The 21329-nt window shown below is 39.5% G+C and overlaps 1 protein-coding gene across 2 annotated transcripts in view; it reads right to left on the bottom strand.

Annotated features, from left to right (window-relative positions):
* The window catches only part of NKD1 (NKD inhibitor of WNT signaling pathway 1), a 111631-nt gene that overhangs the window by 24199 nt on the left and 66103 nt on the right, over positions 1 to 21329 (bottom strand). For both annotated transcript variants that reach the window (XM_051805631.1, XM_051805632.1), the window contains exon 4: positions 17563 to 17620. In XM_051805631.1, the coding sequence (XP_051661591.1) occupies positions 17563 to 17620 (58 nt within the window). The remainder of the gene's footprint in view (positions 1 to 17562; positions 17621 to 21329) is intronic.

Raw genomic sequence — 21329 nt, 5'->3', positions numbered from 1 at the left:
AAACACAATATTATGAGAATATAAATCAGCAGAACTGTTACTGCAAATAAGTTGAATAATTTGCAAAATATTGAAAGTTGGTGACACATTGCAAAAACACATCACATTCACTGGCAGTGAATGAAGTAATGAAGCTGAAATAAAGTCCTCATTCTGTTTCAATTTTCTTCTTCAAATACACACTAATCTTACTACCTTCCAAGAAGGTAGCACTACCTGACAAAGAGGTTAAGCTGCATTTTTTCAAGTATGTATGAAAAAGTATATTTCACCCAAGTTTCAAGTTAAAACATCATGTACTTGTATAAATCAATACCACTTATAAAGAGCATCAATATCAACATCTATCATAACATATACCAAATATATAACAGAAAGATATATGCTTCTCACGTGGATTAGAAGACAAATGCCTAGGAACTTAATATCTGTGCCTTTGGCTCCTGCAGAGGCACATAGCCTTGCACATGATGAAAGCCTATATCCAAAGAAAACTATACACTATATTCATTAGCATTATGAAAATATACATGGATTTTTAACCCTACTCTCACACTTTTTAGATATGATTTTTTACACATCCATATACCTCTGCCAACAATGTTATGTCCATACTCCATTATGTATAGCAGCAATCCTGCCTACTCCCCAAAAATAAGCACATATTGGGAGAATATATGTCCTAAAGTCAGCATTTTTTTCCTCTTGTGCTGCATCTATGTAGGAACTGTTTCTTGGAGAAGCCTTTGTAAGTAGGATCTCATTTAAGTGCCAGTTCAGTCAAGCTAGATTCCTTACAAAAAGGGAGACATGATCCCCTCTAGTTCAGGGCGAGCCATTTCAAACTGGGTTTACTCTGTGGCTGTCCTGGTGTTCCACACTGCTGAGCTGCCTCCCAAGCATTCTTCAAGGAAAGCAAGTCACTAACATGCTAGAAATTAAGATACTCTATTAGGCATTTTCCAGCACTTTCTTTCATGTTTAAAATAGAACAATTAGCTTCAAAAAAACCCCCAAAACCCCAACTCCCATTGCCATGTCTTTATACTCTCAGAAATTCCAGAAGCTAAGATTTTTGCCACAACATTCACATTGCCACCCTGCAACACATATCACGTTTTCTAGTCTTGTTTCTTTGTTTAAATTTAACATTGTTGTTTTACTTTTGTTTGTTTATTTGTTCTTAAAACTGTGGTATACAAGATGGATGTGCAGTAAAGGGGAATGAAGTAAAAATCCTAACCCTTGGAATTTCCTGACTTTGATACTTATTTGCAGTTTTGATGTTATACTAACACCAGCTTCCCAAAACACACATGTAATTTGCATTGTACAAATGCAAGCAGACATAGTATTTATTATACACATACTGACACCCTTTGATTTCTGCTCCAAGTCATGTTAGGGTTCCTTACACCAAATATAAACTAAGTAGGAAGGTCAGACAAAGGAAGACAAAGCTGGCTTCACAGCAGTTTCTTCCCTGATCCTTTTAATTTGGTGTTATTGGACAAGCAGGGACTGTTTCTTAGGAGGTTTTTGTATAGTGTTTATCAAATTAAGGCACTTATTAAAATAAATAGTACTTACAATACATAACTTTAAAGTATATCTGAAGAACCACCATTTGCTTTATATTCACTTGGTCCGTAAATACAACTCAACCTTCTTGGAAGTTCAAAGCTAAGGTCACAAAAAGATCCCCATGAAACAAAAGACAACATTTGTTTGTCTACTTTAGTCCAGCTCCGTTGCTTCCTTCAAAAATCAACAAGAAATTAAAAGGTAACATGGGCCTTCATAAAAAAGACAGTTACACTGACAGTGGTACTTTCTGGATTCAGGAACAGCCCTTCCACTGGCACGTTTAATAACCTGTCTGGATGTACAATTTGTGTATTCAGATAGGAAGCTTTCCCTTTCATGTATAATTTATGTAACAGAGGAAAAAACGTGCACTGACAAATTAGTCTTCTCAGAAAAACAAGGGTTCAGCTATTGGGGAAGGAGGGGATACATCTTGCAGTACACTCCTTGAGAGAGTTTAAATACTGTATGCCAGAAATTATCCTCTTTGAGCTTTGCTGACCTTTGATCTGAAGAACTCATTGGCCTTGCTGCTCCAGGGAATTATCCTTTGAAATCAGTTACTCATTTTGGAGCTCAAATGGAATGGGGAAATCTGGTGATCTCATCCTGATGTCAAGTTTCATTCAGCAAAGAAAAATGAGATCTAAACGAGGAAACTTTAAAGGGGAATATGGGGATATTAAAATAGTATTTACAAGTGATCAAACAATGTGTCTGTACATATATCCTCATGTGCCTTATCCAAACCCAATGAACATTTAAAAATACTTACTGTTTTGTCTGAGAAGAAGGATAAGTGTTTGGTATCTTGCTTCTATACTTAGTTTTGACTATTGACATGTGCTCAATTTCATGAAGGATATAAACACATGCTGAACCTACTTATAAATAAAATGAGAATGTCTGCTTGGGGCAGTTAAAACTGGCAGCTGTAAACAGAGATCCACCAGTGAGCTGCATGCCAAGGTTCAGATATATTCACAATGTGAGCTTCCTTTCAGCTCTGCCAATGATATTAAACCAGACCAGACAAGATAGCTATCTCAAAGGAGTGTGGAGAATTAATAGACTTGTGTTTCCAAAGTCTAGGCCATCAGAAATAGGTCCATGTACAGTATATCATCTGTGCAAAAATACTTACTTACCTCCCCACTCAGATAACAAGCCCTGACAAAGAGAACATGCTACATAGACAAATACATATAGAAACCTACCCTTGCTGTGGGAATCCACAACTGGAGGGGGAAAAAATGTATATATATTGCTTCTCATGGGAATAACCATATGCTCTCAAAAACAATGTTCCCTAACAGAATGTTTCATGAATTGAAATATTGCATATGTTTTCTTTATTATGCTCTTTCCTTGTTCATTATTAATGGTCTTGCATTCACTTCTATAACCCTAAGACACTATAAAAATGCGTCTGGACAATATTTGAAATTGGAAAGACAAAAAAGGAAAAATATTAACTTGGAAAAATTGTGAAATACCATTCTTTCATGAAAAACAAACTGACTGGCTTAAGTGTACTAGCAGATGTTTCTCTCTCTGATTGTTAATTAGTACCACCCAATTGCTCCTAATTGAAGTGGGGGAGGAAGAGAGGGAGAGAATGAACACCAGTTTAAAGATATTAAGACTCATCTCAGAAGAATTAGGTCCTTTTTTTTTTCAGGGTCTTTGCATTCCTAAGGGAACGGGGTAATAATTCAAAATGCTCCTTAGGAATCACCAAAATATCCCAGAAATGAGGTAAACTGCTGTGCTGTGTGTGTTGAATGAGCGTAGAATAGTAAGCTTCAGGCAGCCAAACCATTCTTCCCTCGTCTCTATCTGCATCTGAGAATAAGGGAGAAAAGAGGAGTGCCAAAATAAAGCTGCACTCAGATGGAAAAGTGACTGTTTAAACTTTCACCCTCACTCAGGTGGCTTGTCATTCCACATTTCTCAAAGGCTCATTCCAGCAAAGCACGATGCTCTTTATCAAATGATCTTCCTTCTCAAAGTAAGGACACTTTCACTCTATTTTTCAACTGTACTTACCATTAACATGATCCTGTGGCCAGAATCAAAGAAGGATGCAACTCTGATGAATGTTCATGTCTAAGTCATGGCTACCAACTCCAAATCTGCACAGCAGTTGGGAGAACTCAGGCTAAAGACAAACTGCTTCAGAGCTTCTTTGGGATGCCATTCCAAAGCGTACATGATTATTGCATCTCCTTAATTCAAAAAGCAGAACTGTGCGAGAAGCTGTGCAATTCCACAATGATAAATTATGACCGGACATGACCAGTGATGTATTAACCATGTATTAATGTCAGGGTCATCATTGTGCAATTTTTGGGAGAAAGCAGAGTAAAGGTAAAATTGGAGAATTGACAAAAATGCCACCCATGAAAGTAAGCATCTGGTATACATGAAAACAAACCTTTGAAGTGGAATATTATTAGCCCTCCTCTCATGATAGACAGATTGGATTCCACAGCAATTTTTTAAAACTACTACCAGAAGCAAAGGGACAGAGTTATCTGTACATGCAGAAAAAAACCAACAAACCTTGAACCTGAGACTTATGAGGAAGTAGGATAAAAGGAAAATTTTAAAGTGACATATCAAGACACAGAGATGAAGTCACAAGCCCTTCTGTAACAGCTCAAATTGAACTTCAGTAGCAGGACTTAACTGGTGGAATTGAGCAAAGAGGTGGCCCAACTGAGCTCAGCAGTAAAATTCCTACTGATGTCAATAGGGTTTCCCTTCCGATTTACAGATCTAGCAGATGCAGAACTCAGAGACTATGAGGACCAGAGGGATAGAAAGAGAATTGATTTTTTTTTTTTTAAGGAAGTCTCTGATGTCTAAATTATCTGGTTCTGTCAACATTTTTTTCATTGCAAATCAGGTTTGACAAACATAACTGACACTCTTCACTGACTGCACAACACCCAGAGCAATAACAACCATGTTTGAAAGTCTAAATTGAGAAGTTCTTTAATTAACAATTACATTCACATTCAGATTTCACTTTCAAGTTATCCTGGAGGCCATGGATTAAGAAATATCACCCCCATTAAGGTCCCATTCTGTTTTATTCCACCGAGTTGAAATATCTCCCTGATGGAGATAACTTTGCCTGAGCAAAGGTCCTCTTCTCCAGTGGCAAATGAACACAGGGAGAATGGAACCAGGAAGGGAGTAACATTCCTGTTCCACAGCCACCAGAGCAAGCACATAGAAAAACAGGCTCGTCCTGGGTCAGTGCCAAAAGCATGTATCCAACTTTCCCTGTCTAAAAGCTGAAGCTGATGAATTAGACACACCCTTCAAAACAACAAAGATAAAGCTGCCTTCTCTGAAGCTTACTGTAGGGAAATTAATTGTCCATTTTAAGTCCAGTGGGACAAGTCAAAACCAATTTAGCAGAAGTAGTGCCTTGTACCAGCCTGGGATGGGTGTTTCAACCCAAAAATAGGGAGAGAAATCGTGTTCTTCTGTTTCATGGTTTCCTATTGACAGTCACAACACAAATTAAAGGTTCTATTGCACACCATAGAGTGAAAAAAAAAAGATTGTCACAAGATCTACTGCCAGCACTGGGCCAGGGGGAGGCAGAGCAGAGGGGTAGTGACTCAAGACCTTGTGACAGCTTGCAAAAAACAAATTACAAAACAAAACAAAAGAACAAAAATAGACAACCAAAACATGTTTTAATCATTCAGGCATCAATGATTCTAAATGACAGGACATCACTAGGACACTGAGGAATGGCTAAACTGAAATTTACTCAAATATTCAGAAAATATTTTCTCTTGTGACTAAAATTTAGTCAGACTCACAGGTCGGTGAACCTTCTCTTAAAGGTTCAATTCCTTTTACCAACCCCAATAATTTGCCATTGTTAAGCAGAAGTATTTTCAAGCCTTGATACAGAATCACAGGTTTCTGTCTAGGTCTGCCTTTCCTTTTTTCTTTTTTGGCTTTTATGTTGGGTGGGAGGGGTGGGTGGGGTGGATTTTTTTACTATTTCCTTACAAAAAAAAAATTTTGTACTAAAGATGCAGATACAAAGGACAATATGGTCTCTCTCTGCTAGCTAGGGTGTAACTCATACATGCTTAAACACTAAACCTAGATTTCTCACACTCTTTCTGGCGTGAGTTTGCTAACGGGAGGGAGTTTGCTGAATTCTACCAGATTATGATTCCCTTTTCCAATTAGTTCCCCAACTGGCTGTATTTCATCAACAGAAACTGCCAGATTAAATGCCTTACTTGACCATCTTCACCCAATACACTTTGATGTTCAGTTCTCAAGCTTCAAAATACCTTTTGGATGAAGATCAGACAGCACTAAACAGAATTACTAATTAATTAAGCAAAGTTAAATTTTAAACACTGTTTGTTGTGTTAGCCAAAAGCCTGAACAGAACAGTCTTTTTTTTTTTTTTTCCCCTTCCTCATTGGAGATCAAAGAAGATCATTTCTCACTCCCCTCCCCTATCTTAAGGAAAAAAAAAAAGGGAGAGAGGAGAACACGACAACAGGGAAGAATCTCCATAAGCTTTGGTCAGAATAGTTCAGGATGATACCTGTGGCAGTAAGATTTGTGTTTGATCAGTGGACATATCAAAAGCCACATGAACAGAATGCAATCTGCTGTAACTCTCTGTACCATTTAACATGGGTAAGTACTTCTTAAGTGAAAACTGTCACTGTCACATGGACCACTTACCACTTTCTAACAGTATTATATGTCCCTGGAGCTCTGAAGGGGCCTGTGAAGCATTAAGTTCTGTTGCTGAACAGTGACAGATGGGGATATCAACTGATCACTTGTGACTGACTTAAAGCAAAAGAAGAAAGACTTCTCTTTTCTAAAGATGGCCATTCACTGATCTTGGTTAGTAGTTGGTTAAAATTTTGCATTTTAAAAATCCCTTCTCAGTGTAAGTTGCACATATGCATGTTCACATAGAATTTTCTGTCTTGAATTTCCTTTGTCTCTTTGGGTATTTTTCCCCCTGAGATTCACAAGGGAAGAAAAAGAAGAAAGAAACCCAGTCACTACACAACCCTTTATTCAAATGAAGGCTGAGTAGGTAATGTTATTAATAATGTAGGCTTTGATATCAACTCGCTCCCATCTTACTTAGATGTTCAATGGGAAAGTCGTGTTTCTACCACCTTTGCTATGATAACAGGGCCTCTAAAGGTATCTGAACTCTAATATTAATTTCATGGGAATTGCTTCCCATGAGGAAGAATATCACTCTGACCCTCACAAAGCTAACCTTTTACAGAGAGGAGTATTGTTGACCCATACTGTAACATTATTTTGGCTGTGATGAATCAGTTGCACACCTGACAACTCTTTCATAGTTAATATTCAGTAGTAGTTCAGTGTTCCCATCCTCAGAACCCTATATTACCCTGAGAGGTGGGGGAGGATGGAGACAACACAATTGAAAAGCATTACTGTGATTAATATAAATAAATATTAATATAAATAGGCCAGCATATACATGTGCACATACAAGCATACATCTCTTTCCCTTTCCATATTTATGCATGGGTCAGGAATGGTACTGAGATGATACACCACACACTACAAAACATGCAGAGAAATAAAATTCATCAATGCTTGACCCAGCCACCTAAATTCTAGAGAGCACACAGGATCTCACCACAAGAAATTATTCCCACAGACCAAAGGCAGGTATCTGCTCGCTGGTATTAATGAGTACAGTGCAGCCTAAAGACCTCAACCAGAGATGGAAGCTCACTGTGCTATATACTGCTAAAAGCACAGAAGAGGAGATGGTTTGGAGCATGACTTGGTGCACACTTACAGGACAAGCCAGCCCTTCCTGTTGCTCTGGAGAGCCCACGCATTTTGCAACTCAAAATTCAGATTTCCATTTTGAGCTACCCCTTTGGGGCAAGATCCTGTAATATTCTCCTAGACACCGTCACCGTGGATTTGCCTTCAAATTCAGCCTCTTGAAATCTGGGCAGCAATCACCACATGCCAGTGTGTCCTGGGCAGCACCCCTGCAGGGCACAGGCACCTGGGACAGGGCAGCTGGGTGTCTGTACAGCTCCCAGAGGGTCCTGCAGCAACACAGCGAGTGGGTTCATCCAAACCTCGCTTTGCCAAGAACACACCTGGATGGCTCCACTTTCTCTAAAGGCTCCTTCAAACAACAAAACAAGGGTACAGCCCCACACTTCAGCTTTGTGCCTCCAAATTCTTAGGCTGGACTATAACTCCCTCCTAAATACACCTTTTGCACAGAGCCCAAGGATGCCTTGGCTCTCCTTGGCAACTGCCCTGCCAGTGCTGAGCCCCCTGTGCAGCCCCATCTGCACGGCACAGCAATGCTCTCCACTCCTCCAGAGCCCTGTGAAAATTCCTTGGGTAGCAGCTCTTTTACTTCTGGATATTTTGTTTTACAGCTAATATTCTCTTCCTCTCTTTCTGTTACCTTTACAGTTTAAAACCCTTTTTGGTACAAAGTTGAGCACTTTGGATGACGTATTTTATTGGTGAAAGGACCTGGGTTGCTGGATCAGATTTATAAAGCAAGAAAAATACTGATTGCTGATATTTTTATTTTTTTGGTAGGCTGGGGGGTTGGGACTTTCCATCTAACAAGAGCAGCTGGACTCCAAACTCTTTCAAGAGTAGAAATGTTGCTTCAGGTTCATTTCCACAACCCCATAGTGCTGCATTTATTATTTGCTTTTACTCACAAACTAGTTGTGGTTACAAAAAACAAGCTTGTCTTCCAAACAAATGACATTTTATCTCTTTCTCCACAGGAGAATAAGGTTGACTGCTACTTGTGCTTTGAGGTTTGGATATGATTGAGATGAAACATCTGTTAAGAAAAAAGGTGTGGGGGGACTTTTTTCTGCTAAAAATATCATGCCTTTTTTTTTCCACCAAACTTGAAACATGTGATGAAATTCAACTTTTAAAATATAACCCTGGAGCTACTTGAAACTATAAAAGTCTCCTCAGTATCTGAGGCAAGTCAGAATTTCCACTGTTCAAGCTGGGCTTTTATGAAGAGCAGACTTTAGAAAAAGCTGTAATCTGTCTAGGTAACAAAGGGCACTTGTTCTGCCTGGTGAGGTAAAACTTTGGGTTTCTGTAGCTACTGCAGCAGAAGTGGAGTTGAAACACAGAAAAGCACCCTGACTGATACACACTTTGAATTTGGAACAGCAACTGGCAAAGCAATATGTTTGTCATGGAAATTGCCCCAGTAGGTCTGCATCTACACACTTGTGTTTGGAAGGTTCAGCAGGATGACAGGTTGTTGTGGCTAAACTCTCCAGCCCCAAGGGTCAGGCTTCTATCAAGCTGCCTACATAAAACAACGGCTCCTAAATTCAGTCCTAGAAATGCAAGAATTGTTTTATCCTGTCATAATGTGTACCTTCACATGAGACACTGGGGAATATGAAATCCCTGAGGGCAGGAGAGAAGGGTCTTAACAGGAGCACGCCCATGGGATCCAAACAAAAACCTCCTGCAGAAAGCTACCAAAAACCCAGCCAAGGCAGAGCTCAAACTCACTTATCTGGCCATGTCATGGTTCAGTTAAGCACAAGAAAACTTGCAAGTTTAGGAATATTTGGGAGTTGCAGCAGGACATATTGCCTATTAAATGCAGTATTCAAGGTTTCTAAAAATGAGTGTAGTGTTTCTTGTAAAGGCAAGGGCTCTGAAACAAATATGTTGTCTTCTGAAATATCAAAGGCCAAAACTTTCAATTACAGGGGCACAAAATGGGAATAATTCCATGAACACCAGTATGAGAGTATTATCTGATCCAAAATCTTTTCCTAGAAATATGCAATAGCTTCACACGGGTAAAAAAAAAATTAAAAAAAGAAAAGAAAAGAGAGAGTCACAAGAGAATCAGAGAAGAATGGCATTTTGACTCACTTTTCAAAAACATGTTTAATAAAACCTCCATGAACTGTGGTCAAAGCTACAAGAAAAATAACTGGTAATAATCATTGCTGGGAAATTAAAAGTAGAAAAGAACCTTTGTTCAAGTAGAATAAATGAAACCACTGGTATTCATCATGTTTCCAGAGAGATTGTTTTCAAACTCCTGACTTGTTCCCATATTTCATTCTTTGTTCTTGGTGGTGGATGTTCTGGGGCAAAGTTCAAGTACATTTTTATACTGCTGTACATGTACAGTAATGCAGGTTTATCTCTGTACCATACCCACCAGATCATCTGCCCCTCACAGATACACCCAAGTCCATCAGTTTGCCAAGGTACATCTGATGGCAGACCCTGACTCCCAGGTCAGGCACCACTGCCCAGGCAGGAGAGCAGGACGTGCAGACAGACACGGGTAGTTGTGACCCAGCCACCCCTGGGAAGGGTTGGGCAGGTGCACCCACATTGTGCAGGGCTGTGACCCAGCCTGGCTGTGACCCAGCCTGCCTTCCTCTGCACTCAGTGTGACTGTCACCCAGCCGAGGCCAAAGGAACAGCTCACCTGGATATGCCTGTGTGTGCTACAGCTCCTTCCTCCTCTGAATCACAACGCTGACAGTCCAAGGGAAACACCAATGACCAAGACAGATTTGGTGAGTCCAGTTCACTGAGGCCCAGCCTTTTCTAACCACATGCACAGACCATGACCCTCACATCCCTGGCACCCATTTCTCAGCCCTGTCTCAGTTGTGCTACAAGGCAGCTTCCTTTGAGCTTCACTCACTGATATGGACAACCAGCTGGGTGCCAACACTGTTGCCTGAGCTCTGCTGGGATGCTTTGCTCACCTTTGGGGTGTTTACAGCAAATGAAAAAGCCCTCCTGCCTTTGATGGGATCTCCCTGATCATCCTTTTGTCCTTTAATTCTTCTGCTTCCCAGGTGCACCATGGTGGTCTGGCTCTCCCATGCTACAACAGAAGCAGCTTGAGAGATCCACAGACATATATTTTTCAACAGCTAAACCCACAGTTCACAACTACTCCGGAGCTGAGAGTAAAGGAATATTCTTATTCTTAATTGATCCTTTTTTTAATGACCCCTCAGAAGGAACATTAGCTTCTCTGTGGAAATAGGAAAAGTTGCCAGTCTTAGGTAGATGGAAAGAGCATGGAAAACCAATATTATTATAAATACCATGTATATAATATTACTTTAAAGCTTTCCATGTTTAAAACATTCATTAAGGATCAACTCCTTGCTTTTTTTTTTTTTTGAGGTGCTTTTTCACTTCCCTTTTCATTATCTTGGTTTATTACTGAGATATTTTTTACACATTACATACAATTAAATTAATATTAATATTTGGGTTTTTTGGTCACCATAAAGAATATAGGCCACTTGTAAGTTTGGAAGGCTTTCTTGTGTTGACACCGTCTCTCTGTCATATTCTAAGGGACAGATATGGATGCAGAAAATCCCAGGTTGCATTCTCAGCCTTGCTATTGTGTTCCTGAAGCAAACATGTAACTTGTTGGTGTTCACTATAACAACTTTTCAGATATGTAGAATGATCTGAACACAGACATCAATGTGAAACTATTACTAACACCATGTATGAACTTCCCAGTCTAATGCAGAGGATTATAACCCAGAACACTCAAACCAGAGACAAAACACATCATCTATCAAAACCTGTTAGGCAGCATCAGTAGGAGCTGGTGGGGTGTCAGCTAAAGGGAGCAATACCCTACCTGCAGGGAACAAGCAGGATGCAGGGAGGAGAGCACAAACCCTCCGCACAGCAGCGGCTCAGTGTGAGCAGGAAAGCTCACCCTCTAAGGTGTCATAACAGCCCACTTTTCACTGCCTTTCTGTGCTCTGCTTGCCAACATGGGTGGGAGCTGTTAGACACTGTAAAGGTTCATTTGGAAACACCTGGAGACCACTAACTTGTTACACACAGGCCATGGGCAACCGTTGGATGGCAACAGTCTTTCATCACTACTGACCTGGCTGCACTTGAAACAGCAGCTCTAGAAGTAAAAGCTTCTGATCCAAATACCAGCCTCCCTCAACTGGAACAGCTAATGTTAAGAAACACTTGTACAATTTTATATTTTTTTGATTTTTTTTTTTAAAATGCCTCATGCCGTAAGATTTTCCTCCCACTCATGGCAAGCAGCCTACCTGCTTCTTATAATTTCCTGGATCTGTGCACAACCACAGGAAAACTTCTGCTAATCCTACCAGTCTCATGTTCTTTGGTGACTTTTATTCTAACTGCCAAACTAAGCAGTTTTCTCCTGGCACTCTGCACTGCTCCTTCCTCCCCATACCCCCACGTCCTTCGGTCCTCCTTCCAACCCACGGTAACCAGCTTATCAGCTGCCAGCCTCGGCAGGGACCCGCTGCTTGTCAGATGCTGGTGGCTGGTGCCCGTGGGTCACCCTGAAGCTGAAGATATTTTTCAGAGTTGTTTCATGTCCCATTGAGCAGTAGGAAAGGATAAAGCAGAAACCTCTGGAGAGCTGAAAAAATGCAGCCAGTGAGCAAGGGATCACCAGTTCTGAGGTGATCACATAGCATACAGTCATGCATAGCAAATCTATGGTAAGTGCATAGGATTAGCAACAAGTCATTAAAATGCAGAGTTCCCATATAACATTCAAGCAGGCTGACCACAAGAGCACTTTTAAGGTGGAATTATTAGCACTCTATTTACGGTGTTAGTGATAAATAGGTATTTGGTTTAAGAACCTGAGAGAGAAGGGACTTTCTGCAATGCACCAAGCCTGCATCAATAGTACTAGGTAGGTAATAACAATGGTGTTGACATAAAGCAAGTTTACCTGTGTGCAAGATGTAATCTATCCTTTTCTATAAATACACTGAAATTTCATATATATAATATATAAAAAATTATTTAAGCCTTAGAAAATAAATTAAATTAAATAAATAAATAAAATAAATTAAATAACCATCATAAGTGAAGGCATTAACTAGAGAGAATCATGCAGTTTGAAATAACTGCTTTTTATTACCAATTCATAGCTCAGCCTAGAACAATACATTAATTATTAGAGCTAAGAGATTAGCAAAGTACGGTAAAAAGTGTCTCTCATGCAAACAGAAGGTTAGCTAAAACTAGTCAAAATGCTTGTTCAAGTTCTCCTTTGCTGACAAGTTTATTAACAATTTGGGTCCAAGTAACATACTTTGCCACCCTTCCTCCGAGCTGACAACCCAACAAATATTCTTCCAGTTACCAATTTTAGGAACAAGTCCAGGAACTAAAGCCTTCACTGAATTTTTTCTGAATGGAGAAAGCAGCCCTACTGTGGGGTGCAGTGGGTAGGGATACTCCCCTCATGCCCTCCCCTGCAGCCCCAGATGAAGGACTGACTGGACACACCAGTACCAACTTGAAAAACATATAGCAGCATTGTAATATTATTATAATTATAATACTTAATATAGTAATATTAAGAATATAAGGATCTTTTTTCTGCTTTGCCAAATACAAAATGTTTTACTTGCAGGTTTAAAAATTCCATCATGTCTTGTAAATATGTGAAAAGTGCAACAAGTAGCTCTTTTGCAGATATGCTAGATTTTTTCCCAGCAGCAACATGTGCTTTGAACTCTGCTGGAGGGCTCTCTAATATTTATAGGCAAGAAGATGACCTGAATAATTTGTCCTTCCTGGTACCAGAACAGGGAACATCTTCCATCTAGGGACTTGGATACAACCAGGTTGGGAAACATAAAAAATTTGGTTTGTTGATTCAAGCCAAGCTCCGTCACTGCTTTCAAGAGGACTTTGGATATCATGTTCGGATAAGGCACCAGGAAGACTTGGATCTTCTCCAGTCTTCTGTTGAGAGAATAATAATCAAGACATCACTCTTGGTTGACAAATGAAACAGGGAACAGATTGCTATCAGTGTAAGAGGCAGCTCTTCTGACAGGTACAGGACTAGATTGATCTCCAGAGATGCAAGATTTCTGATTAGTAGAAACACTTGAGTTGTACTTTTCAGGAGAACAGTGACATGAGGAATCACATTATCACATCTGGGATGATAGGTTGGGTGTCTCCTAATAGGTTACATATCTCACACTGAGCTCAAGACTTCACTGTGAACTCCAAAAGGCAGCTGAAGTAGATGGACAGGTGTGTCCCACTGGGCTCTAAAGAGTTTGTATTGAGACAAGGAGGAAATCATCCCTTTATGTAGTTAGAATGCATCAGAGGGAGATTTTCCTTCCTGAATTGATCTTTCTGAAAAGTTTTTAAACGTTCAAGCAATAATATGGAGAAATCCCAACTCCCTTCAGAAAGGTACGCAGTGATCAAGACAAGAAAGTTCTTCTGGTCTACAAGCTTTAGCTGCAAAAATTTCCCAAACAGTCCAGGGAAAGGAGGTGAAAAAAGTTCTGGAAAACAAGAGCAGGACTCTCTAACAATGCATTAGAAGCTTACTTATATTATACCTTGAAGAGTTGAGCGAGAACTTAGATGTCATTATTGAACACAAATAGCAGATGTCTTTCTGAGCTGCCTGAGTATTTCCATGACAGAAGAGTGACTTGCTGTTTGATGCCACATTCAATTCCTACCTGCCATTTTAGCTTATCTGCAGACATGAAATGAAAAGTATCTGCCAATGTCTGTGCTAGTTTTTGTGAGTTCTTCCAGGGCCACCTCCAGTCATTCAGTTCTGGTGACCTCTTATTCTGGCCAAGGAAGAGAAAATGTGAGCTCTTGTATCCTACACAAGAAGAGTGATGAAGCACGTGTTTTCTGTGCAGGAACTGTGGGGCAAGAAAGTTGAAGCACGGTACATTTGTTCACAGCCACAGCAGATTGCACAAGTACTCTAGGTTTGGCAAATGGGAGTCTTTGAAATGGAGTGGGAAATCACTTGGAATGAAAGCTGCAAATGAATCCACTACAGAACTTATATCCACCATACCCAATTGTTGAGTTGTTAATGAAAGAGGAAGAAGAAAAACAGAGTCAGAGTAATATGAGACTGAGGTTTCCATTGGTGCCTCTTATCTAAGGAAATCACTGACCACATAAGAGAAAATCCAAAAATTTCAATTTAGTGACTTGCCCAGCAGCAAAATCAAAGGCAGGTGGTGGATATATTAGACAATACTGGTCAAACTGTTTCTTTCTGCACAGCACTCCGCAAACAGAATCGCAGCTATTGAGTTCTAACCTCTTGTCATGCAGCAACATTGAGTCAACAATCCGCTCTCATGGCTTAATGCTTTTGATGTTTACTTTGTTCTTTGTATAGTTCAAAAGAAAGCACTAATGCACCAGTCCTCTTACCAAATACAATCTTAATCCCAGAATCCCGAGCCTTTTGCTGTTGGCCAGTTAAGTCTGTTAAGACGAAAGGATTTGATCAAGCTTTACATAACAACACAGAAGTTAAATCCAGCAAAGAGAGTTCTTTTTATCTGTACTGCTCAGACAGCTAAGAGGGGGAAAAAAGAGAGGGAAGAAAAAAAAAAGGTAATGAACTTGGCTATGTAAAACAAAATAAGGAATTCAATTATTTCTCTTATTGCCACTTTGTCTTTTCAGTGAGAGTCTTCTAAAGAATTCAGATTTATTCTCCAGTAAAGTTTCTGAGTGCAAAGGCTATAACTTTCCCCCAAACCAGAACTGTGGCACCTGCTGTGCCTTTTTGCAAATCTGAGAAATGTTTCTTTTTAATTTTTTTTTTTTTGCATCCCCACCATGCATTTATGAAGGCAGAATATAGCTCTTTGATGCATGGTATTTGATAGACCTGGGTTTAAGTCTTTGTTTTGCCATTCATGTCCTCTGTGAGCTCAGTCCAACCAATCATTTTCTGGGTTACAGTTCCTTGTCTCTGAAACCAGCCATCAATGATTTTGATGTTCCTATGACACATGAACATATAATCATGCAGCACACACATTACACCAGCACATATGTAAAGATAATGAGGCAACAAAATAAAGGCATAACAACTATTTTAGATGGAAATGTTCTGGAATATTAATTACTTTTTCCCACAGAAACATTTCTACACAGAGAAGAGTTATGGTAGTGGTCATCTTGTACCTAAGTCACACAGAATTCAAGCTGTGCCCAAACAGAGATCTCAAATCAAGCTTCAGCTTCACTTTATGCTAATATCACAATTTTATGCCAGTACAAAGCACAATCATTAAAAATATGATGCCAGTAAAAACTACGACCTCATATAATAAGAGTGCTTTAACACAATGCTGGTAGTATTGTCTGACAAATTATAGGAGTTTCAATATCCCATTCAAATAGGAAGTGACTAACACTGTCCCCAGGATGGCAAGCATAGCCTGGAGATCTGAGAGCAGAAGGGATGAGGACCAAGCCTTGACAATCTGCATGCATTTGCCTGAGCACTGGGTGGGAACAGTCATCTTCCTCCCAAATGGAAAGATGCCACAGAACAGCTCTTCCCCAGTGACAGCACACAAAGCATGGACCACCAGCTGGTATCTAAATCTGGTCTTCACTACTCAGCTACTTCATAACAAATGAGATGCATCGGAAGTAATAACATGAAACTGCTGAAAGACTGAAACTGCAGCAACCCAATAAAAAAAACACCCTAATAAAAAAAAATCCTGCTGCTGACTAATTTGGAAATATTATATATTGAATATTATATTTGCTATGCAAGACAATTCTACACAACAAAGAAATAAATAATTAGAGGCAAGGAAAGATAGAATGAGACAAAGAAAATTAAATTATTCACCTTGCTGACATTTAATATCCTGTGTGAAGTAGTTTCTCCTATAATTCTAAAATTAAAAACCTACCCTTTATTAGCATTATAGCCCACTATGGGTAGATAGGAAAACTGAAATGCTCAAAAAAACTCCATCATGGCAAGCAGATTTTGCTACTGTGATTAAGAGTAGCCTACAAGCACCAGTTGAAATTGAGCTCCTACGTTACAGCACATACAAGGGAACACTCTCTGTTAACTACAGAGTTGATAGAAATGTGGAACCCAAGAAACATGGTATATTAACACATTTCACAGGTAAGGAGCTGGAAGGTAGACATTATTAACATAGAGAATTTTTTAAGTTCTGTTTAGACAGAAGCCTCTAACACCAGAAACAAATGCCTGGATTATAAAAGGACAGAAATTTCCAGGTTAAGCTTGACATGGTTCATTGCTCTAACCAAATTTGGCATATTGTTTCCACTACCCTATATATAAATCTAGCACACAGCTCTTGTAATCACTTGTAATACTAGACAGTGTCTGAAGTCTGTTTTCCTTGAAAGGAATGAGCAGCTAATTATTGTCCTCCATTCATCAACTCCCACTTGCCCAACTGAAATTCAGGGTACCTCGGATGTGTTCTCTGGCATGCAGGATACAGTATCCATACTCAAGGTCCCCAAAGGCCATTCCCACCACAACAGTGATTCCACCTCAGTTGCCTCACAGATGAGGAGATGAGATGGAAAGAGGTGTCCAAGGCAGCAGCGATTCCATTCACATTGAAGAAAAATGTGTTGAGTAAGAGTCTCTAGTCTTAATTAGAAATTAATGTAGGAGTTTCTAAGGCTGGTCTGTGTAACACGGAAGGGAGTGCAGCACATCACATAATACAGTGCTGACATTGTCAGTGACTGCATTTGCCACTTCTGCTCAGGACAGCAATATTCACAACTGCTACCAATGTCAACAACACTACCTAGGAAAAATTGTGAGACCTCGAATTAAAACACTTGGTCCCTGTGGTACAAGTGGGTGACCTTTTTCAATACCAGTGGTAGCAGACAGAGAAATAATACCCTATTTCCATCCTAACAGTTTTTTCAAGCAAAAAACACATCAGCAGTTCATGAATTGCACTCTCAATATAGGCATTTTCACACTGATTTGTTCACTAACTTACTCTAAAATCCCTTAATATTAACAAAAAAAATTTGTTCTTTAAATACCTTCTAGGTGGAAGTGTTCATCACCAATAGTGTCTCTGTAGCCTTCCCCAGATAAATCCTGTTTAAAACAAAAAAAAAATAACCAAAATTAATGACAAATATACTATATACTAAGTGTTGAGGTGTTAACAATATGTATTTAGTATTACCAGACTTCATTTAAAACAGTGATGAGAGTACAGAAGCTGTTTTCCAGGAAAGAAGTCAATCACTTTACTCACGGTAGTCAATGATTTTATGTTATTTTACAGTGTTGTGGACACACTTTTGGACAAAAATTTAATGGAGATGAATTGACCATAGAGGGGAAAGAAGAAGAAATGTTCATGTTCAGATAATTTTACAAAGTAGATTGATATTTAGCATTTCAACATTCTGTCAATCAAGTAAGTTAAAAAAATTCCAAGTGGAAATGATAAAGGAGAAATAAGCCCCTCGCTACCTACAGAGGAATGTTATCGCTTGGTTCCACCAACAAACAGAAAACTTTCATATGCCAGAGGTCACCCAAGAAAAGCAGGCACGAGATTCCGATGAGCTGCCTAATCCTTCAGTCCCAAAATTAATGAAATATTGTCAGCCCCAGCACATCTAGAACAACACAGAAGCAGATGCCATAGATATGCAGATGAACTTATCTCAGAGCCAAAAAACATTTCTCCAATGGTGCTGACGTAGGTATCAGTGGGATTGGAGCTAATCCCACTTACAAAGACCCTGAAGAACATTCTTACTCTCTTAATAGCAGACCCTTCCAGCTTCAGCTCCCCACCCCAGCTAAACCATAAGCAATGCCAGCTATCCTCATGTCCTACCTTCTCTCATTCATTCCAGAGGCTTTAGCATCCCCATAACATCACTGACCTTACATTATAGTCTTGCTCCCTAAATTCTCCACAAACATTATCTGCCACTGATGAACAGTCATGGTGACAAAGAAGAACACGGGTCTAAAAAGTTGGCATGCTGCACTCCTAGCCAGTTCAACTTCACCTTCAGACACACACCAGGAACACAGAGCCAGCATCCTCAGCATCGGTCTCTGAGCTGGAAGTTGACAGCTCAGAGTTTTTTTGTGCAAGACAAGACTAAGGTAATAAATAATCTGTGAAAATTAATGTCTGGGTTGCATTCATTAGCTTTATTGTTAAGGAATGTGATCAAGATAAAGCAATTCACCTCCTTTTCTTGAAAAAGCTGACAGAGGTTCTTTGCCTTCCACATGCCCATATGTTATTCTTTGAGATTAGTCATACCAAAGTAACTAAGCCACAAAAGCATATCTTCGGAATTCTCCAGTATCAATTTCTGCAACAGCATGTTAAATATTAGATTTCACAAACACTACTGGATAGATAGCCCAGAAACCCTGAAAATGCTGTCTGTTCGTGAGCAGGTCCCCTGAAGTAAAGTTAGAACTCACAGGACAAATGGCTCTGAGAAATGATGGCAATCTGGTCTGGAATGCTGGGATACTACACAGCACAATGCTTTTTTTAAAAGCTGACATTCTGGATTTAGCTTTCCAGGTAGCAAATCACAAAAAACTATTTTTGTTCCAGTTAAAAAGGTCTCTTTTTCAGGGTATGTGCTAAATAATACCAATCATTACCTTAAAAATTATGGAAGAAATCGACAGAGTTAAAAGAAGACAAAATAAAATGTTGGCATGACTTATCGTATTTTTGCAAGATGATGGTCTTGCCAGGGCCATCTAAAGGTTGGTATACTTTTGTTTGATCAAATTCTCCCATGTCATCATTTTCCATGAAGCTCTGAGAGCACACCTCTGACTGCTTTCATACATAATGATATATAGAAGTGACTCTGCTCTCCCACAATGCTAAATATTGATAACTGTTTTGTTTGGGTTTTCGTTTTCCTTTGGGGTTTTGTTTGCTTGTGGGGTTTTTTGTTATTTTTGTTTTGGTTTGTTTGTTTATTTGTTTTTTAACTAAAAGCAGGAGTCCTGCTCCCTTTGAAAAAAAAAATAAAAAAATTCCATTATCAGCAAATATACAATGAGTAGGTAGGTATGATCTTACTTGTGGTGTATCTCTGAGGATAATACTATCTAGGTGGTAGCCTTCATCTCCTAAAATTTTAGCAAAGCAAATACTGCATCTGAGTATCAAATATTGCCTGTTAAAATGATGTCATTTGTCTCATCCTCTACGAAGCTCACAAGTCATTAATTTTTGTGGTTTTTCAAAAGACATCACTTAAAAATGAGCATACATTTGTTGATGTAAAATGCACTGTCAAGTAACTCAGAGGAAAACAGTGGAAGACAAAGTGTAAAACAGCAGAGTGAAACATTAATATTCATGATGCTAGCTTCCTTATTTTCTCACTTTTAATCATTACATGGGTCTTAAGCAAATATGTTTTATATTCTAGTCTAGTTTCATTCCTTCTCTAGCTCCTAGTTATTTAAGTTAAAGTAGTAACTTAATGCAAGCAAATTTCCATTAAATGTTTCTGCCTTAAACCAAATTATTAGAAATTAACGCAACCTAAAAAGTGTTTTCATGCTGTAGAACCATAATATACCTGTTAGACAGCTCATAAATTGACAAGCCATCCAGAAACTGATGAGAGTATCGTTTGAACATTTAGTGACACTTTTAAGCAGAATTCCTGAGCTCCCATTCAAATGTGTTCCCCTCTGTGTGTAAGATTATGACATGTATTATCTTTGATAGACAGACATGTATCTGCAAAAGGTGTGGGTTTTCACAGGAAAAAAATGTGGGGGGAAAAAGAAGATACTCTCTCATTCATCTTATCATCATTAACTCTTCTGTCAGAAAAACTGCAAGAGAGTTACCCGAGTATTTTTAGCACCACCAAGATAGATGCCACAATCTGGATAAACACCAAAATGCATCTGCTTGAGAAAAAGTCTCTGGGCAGTGTATGTAAACTCACACTCAACAGAAGAGTACAAAACCTGAGAAAGCATCAGAGAAAACAATTCTCTCTGCAGCTCATACTGCATGATGAAAATTAACCTGCACAAATTGCTTTGAAGTGAATGAAACGGTGCATCTACCCACAGTAACCCAAATTCACAAAGTGGACTAGAGCAAAGGAAAAGGGTAAAATGTGTAAAACAGAACTCACAGCTCAAGTAACTCTAGCTGGAAGCAAATGTTATAGCCAGGTAGGAATATCTGACACTGCGGAGAAGCGTGTTGGGGCACAAAGCAAGCACGGGCTGGAGGGGATGGAAAAGCCAGCAGTGGCTCTGTGCTCAGCCTGGCCCTGCTGTGAGGTCCTCAGTGCCTGTGCCATGGCAGGAGCCCGGCCTGTGGCAGGGCTGGTGCCCAAGAGCAAAAGCAACAACATTTAGGTCATGGGCAGTTGTACATCACTGTCCTGACACGATGTTTTAAATCACAACACTGCATTTTCAAACTGGAACACTGAGTCATGAAGCAACCAAAACCAGATGTACCCTGTGAAATACTATAGAAATGAGGTCAGCAAGCACTTGAAAGAATAAAGAAAAGAAACATTTACATAGAAGGATTATTCCAGCATGCCATTGCTGTGGGTTGCTAAACAGGAACCCATCTACGCTAAGTGTCTCTACCTCACCAGGAGTTTCCCAGATAAATAAGTTGGCCTCTGTTAGCTACTAACACAAATCACACTGAATGACTAAGATTCAGGCCCAAACATCTGCTTCAAATCTCAGAGCAGCTGCTGCCTGGCCTGGGTAGAAAGGACCTCGTGTCCCATATATCCCATTCTGAGAGGTG

This window comes from Manacus candei, unplaced genomic scaffold, assembly GCF_025592945.1.
Source record: "Manacus candei isolate 608988 ecotype Guabito, Panama unplaced genomic scaffold, ASM2559294v1 h1tg000065l, whole genome shotgun sequence".
Lineage (NCBI taxonomy): Eukaryota > Metazoa > Chordata > Aves > Passeriformes > Pipridae > Manacus > Manacus candei.
Note: the sequence above shows the minus strand (reverse complement) of the source record. Positions and strands in the feature narration are given on the sequence as shown.